Raw genomic sequence first — 13,802 nt, forward strand, 5'->3', positions numbered from 1 at the left:
GTGTAGATTCAAGTTTGCAAAAATCGTGGCCTCCAGGGGTAGTTGGGGCCATAATAGGGACTAAGGTTTTACATGCAAATATATATTGAAAGTCTTCAGATATGGGCCAAGGTGATTCAGGTGAGCGATGTGGCCCATGGGCCTCTTGTTTTAAATGGCCTAATTTCCCTAGATTTGAAATTGGGAAAAACATACATATATAATTGGGAAAAAATAGCTAATTTTAGTGGGGGGAACAGCCGAATATCGGTGACATTTTGGCCCAACAACAAACATAAGAGACGTACATGGTACAATTAGTATTGAGGAGTCATTATATATGATTAAGAAAATATTATTTACATACTTTTAACATCTTAGAACAACGTGAACTTGGGTACAAAAGATTGAAAATGGAGAAATATATGTCTTCGCGGTTGCATTAAAATGTACACCATTTTGATCAAAATTTTGAATTCTAAATTTGATAGATATGGTTGTATTATTCATCAGTTTTCTATATTTTCATTTAAACATGTAGATTTGTGTTACCTATAGGGAGAGCTCTGAGGGACCTTTGGGTCACCCTCTCTTACCCATTTTCCACAGGTGTGTGTGGTTTTAAAAAGAATAACTCGCATGATTGATTAATGTTAGCAGCAGATTTGGAAGGGGAAAAAATACAAAAAACTTAAAATGTTTCAAAAAGGAGCTGCTGGGTTATGTCACTGACAAACACAGTAACACTTCTAGTGTCAGTTACATGATACACCACTGACATAGCAACATCTCTACTGTCAGTGACATGATACACCACTGACAAACACAGCAACATCTCTAGTGTCAGTGACATGATACACCACTGACAAACACAGCAACACCTCTAGTGTCAGTGACATGATACACCACTGACATAGCAACATCTCTACTGTCAGTGACATGATACACCACTGACATAGCAACACCTCTAGTGTCAGTGACATGATACACCACTGACATAGCAACACCTCTAGTGTCAGTGACATGATACATCACTGACAAACACAGCAACACCTCTAGTGTCAGTGACATGATACATCACTGACAAACACAGCAACATCTCTAGTGTCAGTGACATGATACATCACTGACAAACACAGCAACACCTCTAGTGTCAGTGACATGATACATCACTGACAAACACAGCAACATCTCTAGTGTCAGTGACATGATACATCACTGACAAACACAGCAACATATTTAGTGTCAGTGACATGATACACCACTGACAAACACAGCAACATATCTAGTGTCAGTGACATGATACACCACTGACATAGCAACACCTCTAGTGTCAGTGACATGATACATCACTGACAAACACAGCAACATATATAGTGTCAGTGACATGATACATCACTGACAAACACAGCAACACCTCTAGTGTCAGTGACATGATACACCACTGACATAGCAACATCTCTACTGTCAGTGACATGATACACCACTGACATAGCAACACCTCTAGTGTCAGTGACATGATACATCACTGACAAACACAGCAACATATCTAGTGTCAGTGACATGATACACCACTGACATAGCAACACCTTTAGTGTCAGTGACATGATACATCACTGACAAACACAGCAACACCTCTAGTGTCAGTGACATGATACATCACTGTCAAACACAGCAACACCTCTAGTGTCAATGACATGATACATCACTGACACAGCAACAACTCTAGTGTCAGTGACATGATACATCACTGACAAACACAGCAACATATCTAGTGTCAGTGACATGATACATCACAAACACACAGCAACATCTCTAGTGTCAGTGACATGATACATCACTGACAAACACAGCAACACCTCTAGTGTCAGTGACATGATACATCACTGTCAAACACAGCAACACCTCTAGTGTCAATGACAGGATACATCACTGACACAGCAACAACTCTAGTGTCAGTGACATGATACATCACTGACAACAGCAACATCTCTAGTGTCAGTGACATGATACATCACTGACAAACACAGCAACACCTCTAGTGTCAGTGACAGGATACATCACTGACAAACACAGCAACACCTCTAGTGTCAGTGACATGATACCGTAAATCTGGTTATTTTTGCTGTCGATTAATTTTTAGCGTTTTTGCAAGTCAGTTGGATTCGCAAAAATATTTTTCTCAAAAATAATATTTCACACGTTTTTAGATATCTTTTTACATAAATTCGCAAAAATAAGAAACACAAAAATAGATATATAGGCTTTTTACTCAAATTCGCAAAAATAAATCGACGCAAAAATATCCAGATTTACAGTACATCAACAACAATTGAAGCTTTCTAAATGTACTGTACAAAAATATGTATATGCAAGATAATTAGCGATGTGCTTGATTTAGTAACAGCTGCTTTCCGTGAAATGTGCTAAATAGAATACACTGTCAAATGTAATACAGTATATGGAACATAAGTCCGCTTTCCTTAATTTAACACATTAAACGATCTCGTGTACATATATAAAAATTGTCATGTTTCAAACAGGAGAGACCTCCTTTCTATGTTTAAACAAGTTTTGAGAAAATCTGATTACTTTCATCTCAGCATCCTGGGTAATGAGTAACATTGCTGATGATCAGAACGTCATCTGTTTTGAACTTGGAACAAGCTAGCTAGGTCAAATTCACCAAGAAATTTGTTAGAAGGCTGCAATTCCTTTACACAATTGCTTGTCGTTAAATCTGAATGCATTGGAATTATCATTAACCAAGGTCACTTTACCCAAGGGATATGTGTCCAGTATATATACAGTATTTACACACAAGGGATATGTGTCCAGTATATATACAGTATTTACACACAAGGGATATGTGTCCAGTATATATACAGTATTTACACACAAGGGATATTTGTCCACTATATATAATATTCACAGTAGATATTTGTCCACTATAGATATTCACAATACCAATGGTTTGTTATTTTGATTGCTTTGAAATAACAATTTTTGGGGTAATTTTTTTTAGTATCTACCGGTATTCTGATAAAAGTGTACAATGGCTGGAGAAGTGAAATTTCATTTAGCCTCTATGATTGAAGAAACGGATTGGATACAACTATTCACCGTGGACCATCGAAAGGAAATAAAACAACTCTTTTGTGATGTACTTCACTACAGGTACTTGAACATATACCAGGTTTATAGAGTTTTTTCTTACATGGCATATAATGTAAATTCCTAGATATACACGAAAAAATTATTTTCTCGAAATTTCAGGTGAAGCATCGCTTACGTTATAAAATTACTTTTTATTTACATACTATAGACAGTGAAATATTCGCCCCCGTTTTATTTTTACCCTTGTTGTCAGTGGGTGAATTTAAGACTGGGTGAAACTGTTCTCTCTTATCTCTCTTTTAACACAACTGTGTCTGGGCGAATTTGAACCGGAGCTAAACTGTCTGCAAGTGTAGAAAAGCGAAAATAACATGAGGCGAAAATAACCCTGTATACAGTGTTCCTAAAATACATGTAAACACCAGTCTCACGAATTTACATTCCTGCGATTTGACATCTATGAGTCATTTCACAATATTAAGTACGAGGTCTTGGATTTTTAAATAGGTAATATACAGTACTGTAAATTTGGTAATCATTATAGTGGTTTTCATTTCACTTATTGGTAGCGTAAGGAGGTTTTTATTTTCTTCTCTAGACTGAATAGTGTGATTGACATGTGTTGTATGGGTGAGTATGTGTGTGTGTGTGTGCAACAGTAAGCCTCTCTATGGATCACATTTTTTGCTTAGTTGATTTTATACTTCATGTGTAGCTTTGTTATTAAGAGAGGAAAATTCCTATTGATTTTTTAGTCAAAAGGTCAAATTTCAAAGTCACTACAAGACTCCATATAGAAAAAAACCCTTAAATTTACTGTTTGCCTACATTGTGAGGGGATGCCCCACTTTATAGAGCTCTTGTTTCCAATTGCAGTGGAAGAAAATGCAATGTCTTAGAGAGGAGAGGGTTGTCAGTACATTGACTTAAAGTTTTCATATCATATTGTTATTTGCACTTATATTAATTAACATGTTCTTAATTTTGCAATTTGGAAAATAATGGGCAGGTGCTCTAAAGAATTAGTGCTCTCCATGTGAAACTATAAAATATACTGATACTAAAATGTTTACATCAGATTTGATCTTGCAAGTCATTCTTATGGCTGCATAAAAGGCATAAAAATTTGAACACCATCAATAAAAGCACACATATTAAAAAAACTTTGATTGCCTTTTCAGAACAAGTGATCACGTCCACAAACTTTTACGAAACCTGGATGATGTGCACAAAGGGAAAGTTGTCATAGAGAAAGCCCATGGAAATGAGACTCGTGTGCAAGCCTTCATCACCATTGTCATCAGATTGTACTGCCATTGTATTGAAAACATAAAACTGGCCAGATCAATGGAAAAGGTACTGACAATGTGTACAAGGTATATAGTATATGTCGGGACACTGTACACTCAGTAGGAGTAAGTAATAAACAGTCAGTACTTTCCTTCATGTAGAAGCAGAACTCTCAACACAAAGATCACATAGAATAACTCATAGAGTTTGTTCAATATTTATTTTCTAAGTACTTTCTGTAAGTTTTCGTTTGTAGACTGTAGAACTTGTATCAGTCTTGTGAATTGGATTGGTTTGCTTGTATTAACTAGTTATTGTCAGTGCTTTATTCTGTAGTTTTTACTGCCACTGAAGCCTGACTATTCCGACAGAATTGCAGAAGAACTGAAAGTATTTTTCTTGGAAGTTATTCATGAGCATCATCCCGGGGCTCAGAAGCTGACTGCAGGTAAATATTTCAAGAAACATTATGACAGTACTTATTTAAGATACCGCAGTTCAGTGAAAGTTCATGTTTTATAATCCTGTGTTGATACGGGTTAGAATAGGTCCTCAGTACCCCACCCCCGGGGATCCGGGTTAGAATAGGTCCTCAGTACCCCTCACTTGTCGTAAGAGGCGACTAAATGGGCGATCCATCGGATGAGACTGCAAAAAACGATGTTCCATGTCACAGCAGGTGTGGCACAATAAAGATCCCTCCCTGCTGAAAGGCCATAAGCGCCGAGCATTGGCCTAAATTTTGCAGTCCTTCACTGGCGATGGTGACGTCTTCATCAACATCAACATATAAATTCAAGACTGTAGAATAATTTTGATATTACATGCACATTAGACAGGAAACAAAAATATATCGGAATAAAATTGATTGTTGGTAAAGGTTGAGATAGTGAAACAGAAATTTGCCTTGGTGTAGAAGTAATTATTACTCAAGTATGGCATTCAATTTAATCTGTGTTCCACATCAACAAAGACTTATGGTAACTAGTGAAAAATAAAAACCAATCTTATGAGTTCACTGGAGAGGCTTCTAAATGTAATAAGGAATCTGAGTGTCTGATCACATGTAATAAGGAATCTGTTGTGTTTGATCACACGTAATAAGGAATCTGTTGTGTTTACTCACATGTAATAAGGAATCTGTTGTGTTTGATCACATGTAATAAGGAATCTGTTGTGTTTACTCACATGTAATAAGGAATATGTTGTGTCTGATCACATGTAATAAGGAAGCTGTTATGTCTGATCACGTGTAATAAGGAATCTGTTGTGTCTGATCACATGCAATAAGGAATCTGTTGTGTTTACTCACATGTAATAAGGAATCTGTTATGTCTGATCACACGTAATAAGGAATCTGTTGTGTCTGATCACATGTAATAAGGAATATGTTGTGTCTGATCACATGTAATAAGGAAGCTGTTATGTCTGATCACATGTAATAAGGAATCTGTTGTGTCTGATCACATGTAATAAGGAATCTGTTGTGTTTACTCACATGTAATAAGGAATCTGTTGTGTTTACTCACATGTAATAAGGAATCTGTTGTGTCTGATCACACGTAATAAGGAATATGTTGTGTCTGATCACATGTAATAAGGAATCTGTTATGTCTGATCACACATAATAAGGAATCTGTTGTGTCTGATCACATGTAATAAGGAATATGTTGTGTCTGATCACATGTAATAAGGAAGCTGTTATGTCTGATCACATGTAATAAGGAAGCTGTTATGTCTGATCACGTGTAATAAGGAATCTGTTGTGTCTGATCACATGTAATAAGGAATCTGTTGTGTTTACTCACATGTAATAAGGAAGCTGTTATGTCTGATCACATGTAATAAGGAATCTGTTGTGTTTCGTTTGTTTTCAGCTTCATGTCTTCTACAACAAAGTGACGTAGTACGAACCGCAGCAGAGCAGAACATGTCAGAAATTCTATCATGGATACTTAGACAACTTACTGAGGTTCAGAATTCAATCTCCTCCAATGATATTGGGAAAGAAAACCTCTCCAACATCACTGTCATTGTAAAAGTGAGTTTGTTATGTACAGTTGTAGTTAAGCCTTGCCACTGTTTGTGCAGTGCAAGGAGATTGTTCAATTTAAGTAATATAAAGAATAGGAAAAGCTTATGTTTACTTTTGTTATCTGTGAGTTTATGTAATATTATATCAGGTTTCAAAATATTGTAAAGCATTTCATTCATGGAGAAAGTGAAATAATCCTTGACTAGTAATTGTTTTAGGTTTTTAGCTCACCTGAGCTGAAAGTTCAAGTGAGCTATTCTGATCGCCTGTTGTCCACCGTCTGTTCGTCCGTCCATCTGTCTGTAAACTTTACATTTTTGACTTCTTCTCCAGAACCACTGGGCCAATTTTAACCAAACTTGGCCAAACGCATCCTTGGGTGAAGGGCTTTCACGTTTGTGCAAATGAAGGGCCATGTCCCTTTCAAAGGGGAGATAATCACAAAAATAGGGTGGGGTCATTTAAAAATTTTCTTCTCAAAAACCACTGGGCCAGAAGAGCTGAAATTTACATGAAAGCTTTCTGACATAGTGCAGATTCAAGTTTGTTCAAATCATGGCCCCCGAGGGTAGGATGGGGCCACAAGGGGGGATCGAAGTTTTACATACAAATATATAGGGAAAATATTTAAAAATCTTCTTCTCAAGAACCACTGAGCCAGAAGAGCTGATATTTACACGAAAGCTTCGTAACATAGTGCAGATTTAAGTTTGTTTAAATCATGGCCCCTGGGGTAGGATGGGGCCACAATAGGGGATCAAAGTTTTACATACAAATATAGAGGGAAAATCTTCTTCTCAAGAACCATCGAGCCAGAAAAGCCGATATTTATAAGAAAACTTTCTGACATGTTTTGCATACAAATATATTGGGAAAATCTTTAAAAATCTTCTTCTCAAGAACCAATGAGCCAGAAAAGCTGATTTTTACCTGAAAGCTTTCTGACATAGTGCAGATTGAGTTTGTTCAAATCATGGCCCCTGGGGGTAAGATGGGGCCACAAGGGGGATCAAAGTTTTACATACCAATATAGGGAAAATCTTTAAAAATCTTCTTCTCAAGAACCATTGGGCCAAAGAAGTTGACATTTACATGGAAGCTTTTTGACATAGTGTAGATTCAAATTTGCCAAAATCATGGCCTCCAGGGATAGGTTGGGGCCATATTAGGGACCAAGGTTTTACATGCAAATATATATGGAAAGTCTTTAGATATGGGCCAAGGTGACTCAGATGAGCGATGCCCATTGGCCGCTTGTATTTGATTGTGTGCTTGTCAGGTTGTGTTTGATTAAATTGTACTTAGTTGTGTGTTTGTTTTAGGTTTAGGGCTGAAAAGATTCACCGAAATATTGATACTGTTCAATATAAACATTCGATTCAATGTTCGATTCATTGTCTCGATTTTCGGTTCAATACGTTTTTTACAAACTGTTTCAGTAAAATACATCAGGCTCAACCTTTACATATTATTTTTACCTGCATGGTAGACAAAATAGCGTCAAATAATGTTCAGACTGTTGTTTGCCTTGAGGTTGATGAAAATATTAATGAACTTTATCAGTTTAAACTACAGAGCCAACAGGCATCTTAAATTACCGTTCGTCAGTTTGGAAACATTTTGCTTTTGATATTATGATTTTGAATCTTGTTATTTAATGGTTTCTTCTGTAAATTCTATCGTAATGAAAGTATTGAATTACAGCACAAGTATTGCAATGTGTATCGTATCGTGAATGGGGCATATTATTTCAGCCCTATTTAGGTTGAACTTGATTGTGTGTTTGGTTAAGTTGTACTTAGTTGTGTGTTTGGTTAAGTTGTACTTGATTGTGTGTTTGGTTAAGTTGTACTTAGTTGTGTGTTTGTTTTAGGTTGTACTTCAGCTCTTTCTATCCTGTCCATCAACCACATGTGTTCTGGCATGGAGGAAGAACACGGAGGATGAAATCGGACAAACATTAAAACAGATATTACTTCACCTGTTTCAGATATTAGACATAGAGGTATTTCAATAGTGCTTGGAATTTTTAGAGCTAATTTCACCCCATTGCATTGAAAATAATATTGAATTTTCTCTTCAGCTACTATGCTCTGAGTAGGGGTACTATATCCATCCGTCCCTCTGCCTGAGTTCATATCTCTTAAACCTTTCATAAAAAATTGATATGATTGATTGCAAATGTTCCTTGAGGCAAGGACTTGTGAACCAAGGTCTCTCAAAGTCATTTTGGAAAGGTCAAGGTCACTCAGAAGTTCAGAACATAAACATTCCCTATTATACCCCCGAACAAAGTTCAGGGGGTATATAGGAATCACTGTCTGTCTGTCCATCCGTCTGTCTGTCTGTGCAGATTCGTGTCCGGGCCATAACTTTTCTTTGACATAGGCATACCATATTTGACACATGAGTGTATCACCATGAGACGATGTGTCATATACCTTCATGACCTCCATATGACCTTGACCTCAAGGTCAAAATTAAAAGTTTTTACAATGGATTCGTGTCAGGGCAATGACCTCTTTGTTCTTTGACATAGGCATACCCTTTTGACACATGAGTGTATCACCATGAGACGATGTGTCTGGTAACTTCATAATCTCTATATGACCTTAAACTTTGACCTTAAGGTCAAAATTGATTATAGAGTTTTGACATAGTCATACCATAAGACATGGTTGTATCACCATGAGACTATGTGTCATGTATATTCATGACCTTTTTATTACCTTGACCTTTGATCTCAAGGTCAAAATTATAGGTTTATGCCATGGATTTGTGTTCGGACTATATCTTCCATTTTCTTCTACAAAGGCATACCATATTTTTGCACTCATGAAAGAGGTAATTTATACCTATTAACAACACCCTTTGGGAGATTGGGGTAAGTGGGAGGTATTCTTAGTGAGCATTGCTCACAGTACCTCTTGTTTCAACAGTTTTTGTATAAAACTTCTCATCTCTGAAACCTTTCATTAGAAATTTATCATTATTGATCAGAAATATTCCTTTGGACAGGGGACTTTAGGACCAAGGTTATTTTTGAAAGGTCAAGGTCACTCTAAACGTATACCTTATATAAGGAGAAAGTTCATACAGTTTTTGAACAGGTATTAAACATGTATCACTTGAATAAGTAACAGGCAAATGGCTCTCAGGCAAATGGCTCTCAGACAAAGGTCACTCAAGGTCATTTTTGAAAGGACAAAACATATACGCAGAACATATACCTTATAAAAAGAAAAAAGTTCCTTATTTCAACAGTTTTTGAACAGGTATTGATCATATATTACACAAATAAGTAACAGGTAAAATTGGCTTTCAGACAAAGGTCACTCAAGGTGATTTTGTAAAGGTCAAGGTCTCTCAGAACATATTATATATGAAAAAACCTTAAGTTTCTTAAGGTCATTTTGGAAAGGTTAAGGTCACTTAGAATATATACCTTATATGAGGAAAAAGTTCCTTATTTTAATGGTTTTTGAACAAGTATTGATCATATACTACACAAATAGATAATAGGCAAATGATTTTCAGATCAAGTCACTCAAGGTTGTTTTGTAAAGGAAGAGGTCACTTCAATATATACCTCATATTAAAAAAAACCTTCATTTCAACAGTTATTGATCATTGTGTCATTCATCTTATGAGGTTAAATGCAGTTTGGGAAGCATCCATCAGTTTTACTGATAATTTTGTTAAATTAATGGAGCTAAAATGTACTCATTTGTTGTTGGGTTTTTTTACAGACATTAACAGCTGATGTCAAAATGTTGTCTGGGACAGCCATTGGGATATATCTGGCATCTGCTCCAACATATGGTTTATCTGTAGGCACATTCTGGATAATTTTCAGCAACATATTTCTAGGTAAAGATTTCATAAGACCTTTACGAAGCTTCCAAGTTTGTTATTTTACTGCTTTATAAATTTCATTATACAACTAACAGTCTTTTGCATGTACCAAGTAAAACATATTAGCTGTTAGGTCTGCTATTGTCAAACAATTAATTCATAGCATGCTTGCAGTTTGCAGTAACATTTTATGAATCTAAGTACACAGTATTGATGATACATAAATTGTGTTTGATATTATTATAGGTAGCAAATCTCACGTGTCGTCGTACGAGGAAATGATGACAGAAGGAGAGATAGAGGAACATTCCTTGCTACAGCTACGACTCGGTGCCATTGCTATGGTGAAAGGAATTTTAGCATGTGCCAGTGATGACTGTCTAGCATTCCATTCGAAAGACTCTGTGCCATTTTGTGTTGAATTGTTTTCGGAAGTGCATGAATTTTGTATGGGCCCACTATCTTTACGCTACCATGCTTTTAGTCTCCTGCAAACATGGTTTACTAAATTTCTGCATTTAGTATCTTCAGAAGCAGTCCAGAGTAAAGATTTCATTGAATCTTGTTTAATAAAAAAGACTTTAGATATTGTGTGGCTTAACTGGGATAGTCCTGTTGATGATGTATCAGAATTAGCATCAGAGTCTTTGAAATGTTTGTTTGAAGTGTGGGAGGTAGCTCACAAAGAAAAAGACTGGAAGAATACAGAAGACCCAGATGACTTTTATTCTTCTATCTTTCTGAAGTTAAGGAGTGTTCCTTGGTATATCAAGGGCCAATATAAAGTGATGTCAGCCCTGGTGCCCTATGTAGGGTCACATTATGTAAGTTTTTACCAGGAATTTTTGTATATATATTTGAAAGTAAAAAATAATGATAAATGAGAGAAAAAATTAGCACATATATACTTTCCTCCATTGTCTTCAGCCGCAAATACAATGTATGCTTTCAATACATGTATGTTGATTTTGAAATTTACATATACGTGCTATTTAATTTTTATATTTAATTTTTGTGGGGACCATTTCCTTGGATTTCCAAAATTTTACATATTGTACATATTTGTCTTTTAACTTCATGTAAAATATGGAATTTGTACATGAAAACATATAAATTGTGTATTTTGTTCTGGTTTTAAATTCCTGAGATAGATACTGTATACCTAAAAAAATCCATGAGAAAGTTGATTGCCCATGAAATACAATGATCCCACGATATGTAGAATGTTGATTGGTGCTGATTTCTTCTTTCTATAGACGTGTAAATTGGAAGGGCATTTTTTCTCTCTTGTTTTTAGAAACTGACATGTTTATTTGCAGATACTCAGAAAATACCCAGAGTTACCACAGGAACTCTTAAGATGTCTGACAACGAACTATCTGGCTTCCGCTGCCTCTGATGTGTACAAAACCCTTGTAACCAATCAAAGGTGACCACATCTCTTTGAATGTATTATCTGATTAAGGAATGCTATATTAGGCTGTCAGTTTTTTTATTTGTTGCATTTTCTATACAAGTAGTATATATGTAAAGAGGAAAAGGTTTTTTCATTCACTTGTGTTTTTTGCGAAATAGCTTTTGTATAATACAATTTACAAAATGAAAGAAAATCTAATTCACAAACTGTAAGGTTTTGTGATTTGATGGAATATTTATTTAAATAGAATATTCATGTTATGCCAGGCTCTTTAATTTGAAAAATGAATGTCCTAATATTGTAGGGGCATGACAGAGAAAGATGAGATGAATTGTTATAAAATTTATATCCTTTTATTGTAGGGGCACAGCAGAGAAAGACGAATTGTTTATATTTATATCTTGTATTGTAGGGGCACGACAGAGAAAGACGAATTGTTAATATTTATATCCTTATATTGTAGGGGCATGGCAGAGAAAGACGATTTGTTATAAAATTTGTATCCTTATATTGTAGGTGCACAACAGAGAAAGACGAATTGTTAATATTTATATCCTTATATTGTAGGGGCACGGCAGAGAAAGACGAATTGTTAATATTTATATCCTATATATTGTAGGGGCACGACAGAGAAAGACGAATTGTTAATATTTATATCCTTATAATGTAGGGGCACGACAGAGAAAGACGAATTGTTAATATTTATATCCTTATATTGTAGGGGCACGGCAGAGAAAGACGAATTGATAAAATTTATATCCTTACATGTATATTGTAGGGGCACGACAGAAAGACGAATTGTTAATATTTATATCCTTATATTGTAGGGGCACGGCAGAGAAAGACGAATTGTTAATATTTATATCCTTATATTGTAGGGGCATGACAGAGAAAGACGAATTGTTAATATTTATATCCTTATATTGTAGGGGCACAGCAGAGAAAGACGAATTGTTACAGTTAGTATATATATCCTTATATTGTAGGGGCACAACAGAGAAAGATGAATTGTTAATATTTATATCCTTATATTGTAGGGGCACGACAGAGAAAGACGAATTGTTAAAATTTATATCCTTACATGTATATTGTAGGGGCACGACAGAAAGACGAATTGTTAATATTTATATCCTTATATTGTAGGGGCACGGCAGAGAAAGACGAATTGTTTATATTTATATCCTTATATTGTAGGGGCACAACAGAGAAAGACGAATTGTTAATATTTATATCCTTATATTGTAGGGGCACGGCAGAGAAAGATAAATTGTTGATATTTATATCCTTATATTGTAGGGGCACGGCAGAGAAAGACGAATTGTTAAAGACCTGGGATGCATGCTGGTGGTCCACTCTTCAATCTGGTTTTCTGAGCGAAAATGTGTGAGTGCAGGCTAAAACCTTTTGATAGATCCAGTGTATGTTGATAGTTTATTAAGTTGCTTTGAACTGTACAGCTGAATAGGAAAAAGAATAAGATGCGAGTCATGTAGGTGTGAAAAAATGTTTAAAATGTGTAGTTTGTTATCAGGCCAAATTATTTTTTACCCCCACAAATGAAGTTGGGGGGGGGTTATACTGGATCACCTTGTCGGTCTGACAGTCCCTCCTTAAACATAATTTGTACATAGTATATCTTTAACACTGATGAACAGATTTGATTAAAACTTTATGTATATCTTATATGAATAATGAAGTTGTGCACCTGCTATTTTGATTAAGATTTTTTAACATTCAAGGAAGTTATGTATATTTTTTTCATTTTGAGGGGGTGTTGTCATAGTCCGGAGTATATTTTAAAACCCAATGAACAGATTCGATTCAAACTTTGTGTATATATTATGTATATAATGAAGCCATGCACCTGTCATTTTTTATTGAGAAAGTTATGGATGTTTTCATTGTACAGTATTTTTTCAACTTTATGGACCTAGTCATTTTCTTTAGATTTTTTAACTATCACAGAGACTACTACATTTGTTTAGGAGAGGTATAATGGAATCATCAGTCTGTCTGTCTGTTGTTGATTTTGTTAATAAAAGATGTGTAGTTCACAGGCTTATGTGTATTGAATAGTTGTCCATTAAAGGGACTGATTCACAATTTTAC

The 13,802-nt window shown here is 35.5% G+C and overlaps 1 protein-coding gene across 1 annotated transcript in view; it reads left to right on the plus strand.

Annotated features, from left to right (window-relative positions):
• The window catches only part of LOC125652772 (thyroid adenoma-associated protein-like), an 84,467-nt gene that overhangs the window by 3,673 nt on the left and 66,992 nt on the right, over positions 1 to 13,802 (plus strand). The window contains exons 2-10 of the mRNA XM_056165549.1: positions 3,005 to 3,156; positions 4,278 to 4,452; positions 4,723 to 4,834; positions 6,264 to 6,427; positions 8,295 to 8,426; positions 10,171 to 10,291; positions 10,523 to 11,100; positions 11,596 to 11,705; positions 12,990 to 13,076. Of these exons, the coding sequence (XP_056021524.1) occupies positions 3,035 to 3,156; positions 4,278 to 4,452; positions 4,723 to 4,834; positions 6,264 to 6,427; positions 8,295 to 8,426; positions 10,171 to 10,291; positions 10,523 to 11,100; positions 11,596 to 11,705; positions 12,990 to 13,076 (1,601 nt within the window). The 5' untranslated portion in view covers positions 3,005 to 3,034. The remainder of the gene's footprint in view (positions 1 to 3,004; positions 3,157 to 4,277; positions 4,453 to 4,722; positions 4,835 to 6,263; positions 6,428 to 8,294; positions 8,427 to 10,170; positions 10,292 to 10,522; positions 11,101 to 11,595; positions 11,706 to 12,989; positions 13,077 to 13,802) is intronic.

The sequence above is a fragment of the Ostrea edulis genome, chromosome 5 (assembly GCF_947568905.1).
Source record: "Ostrea edulis chromosome 5, xbOstEdul1.1, whole genome shotgun sequence".
Lineage (NCBI taxonomy): Eukaryota > Metazoa > Mollusca > Bivalvia > Ostreida > Ostreidae > Ostrea > Ostrea edulis.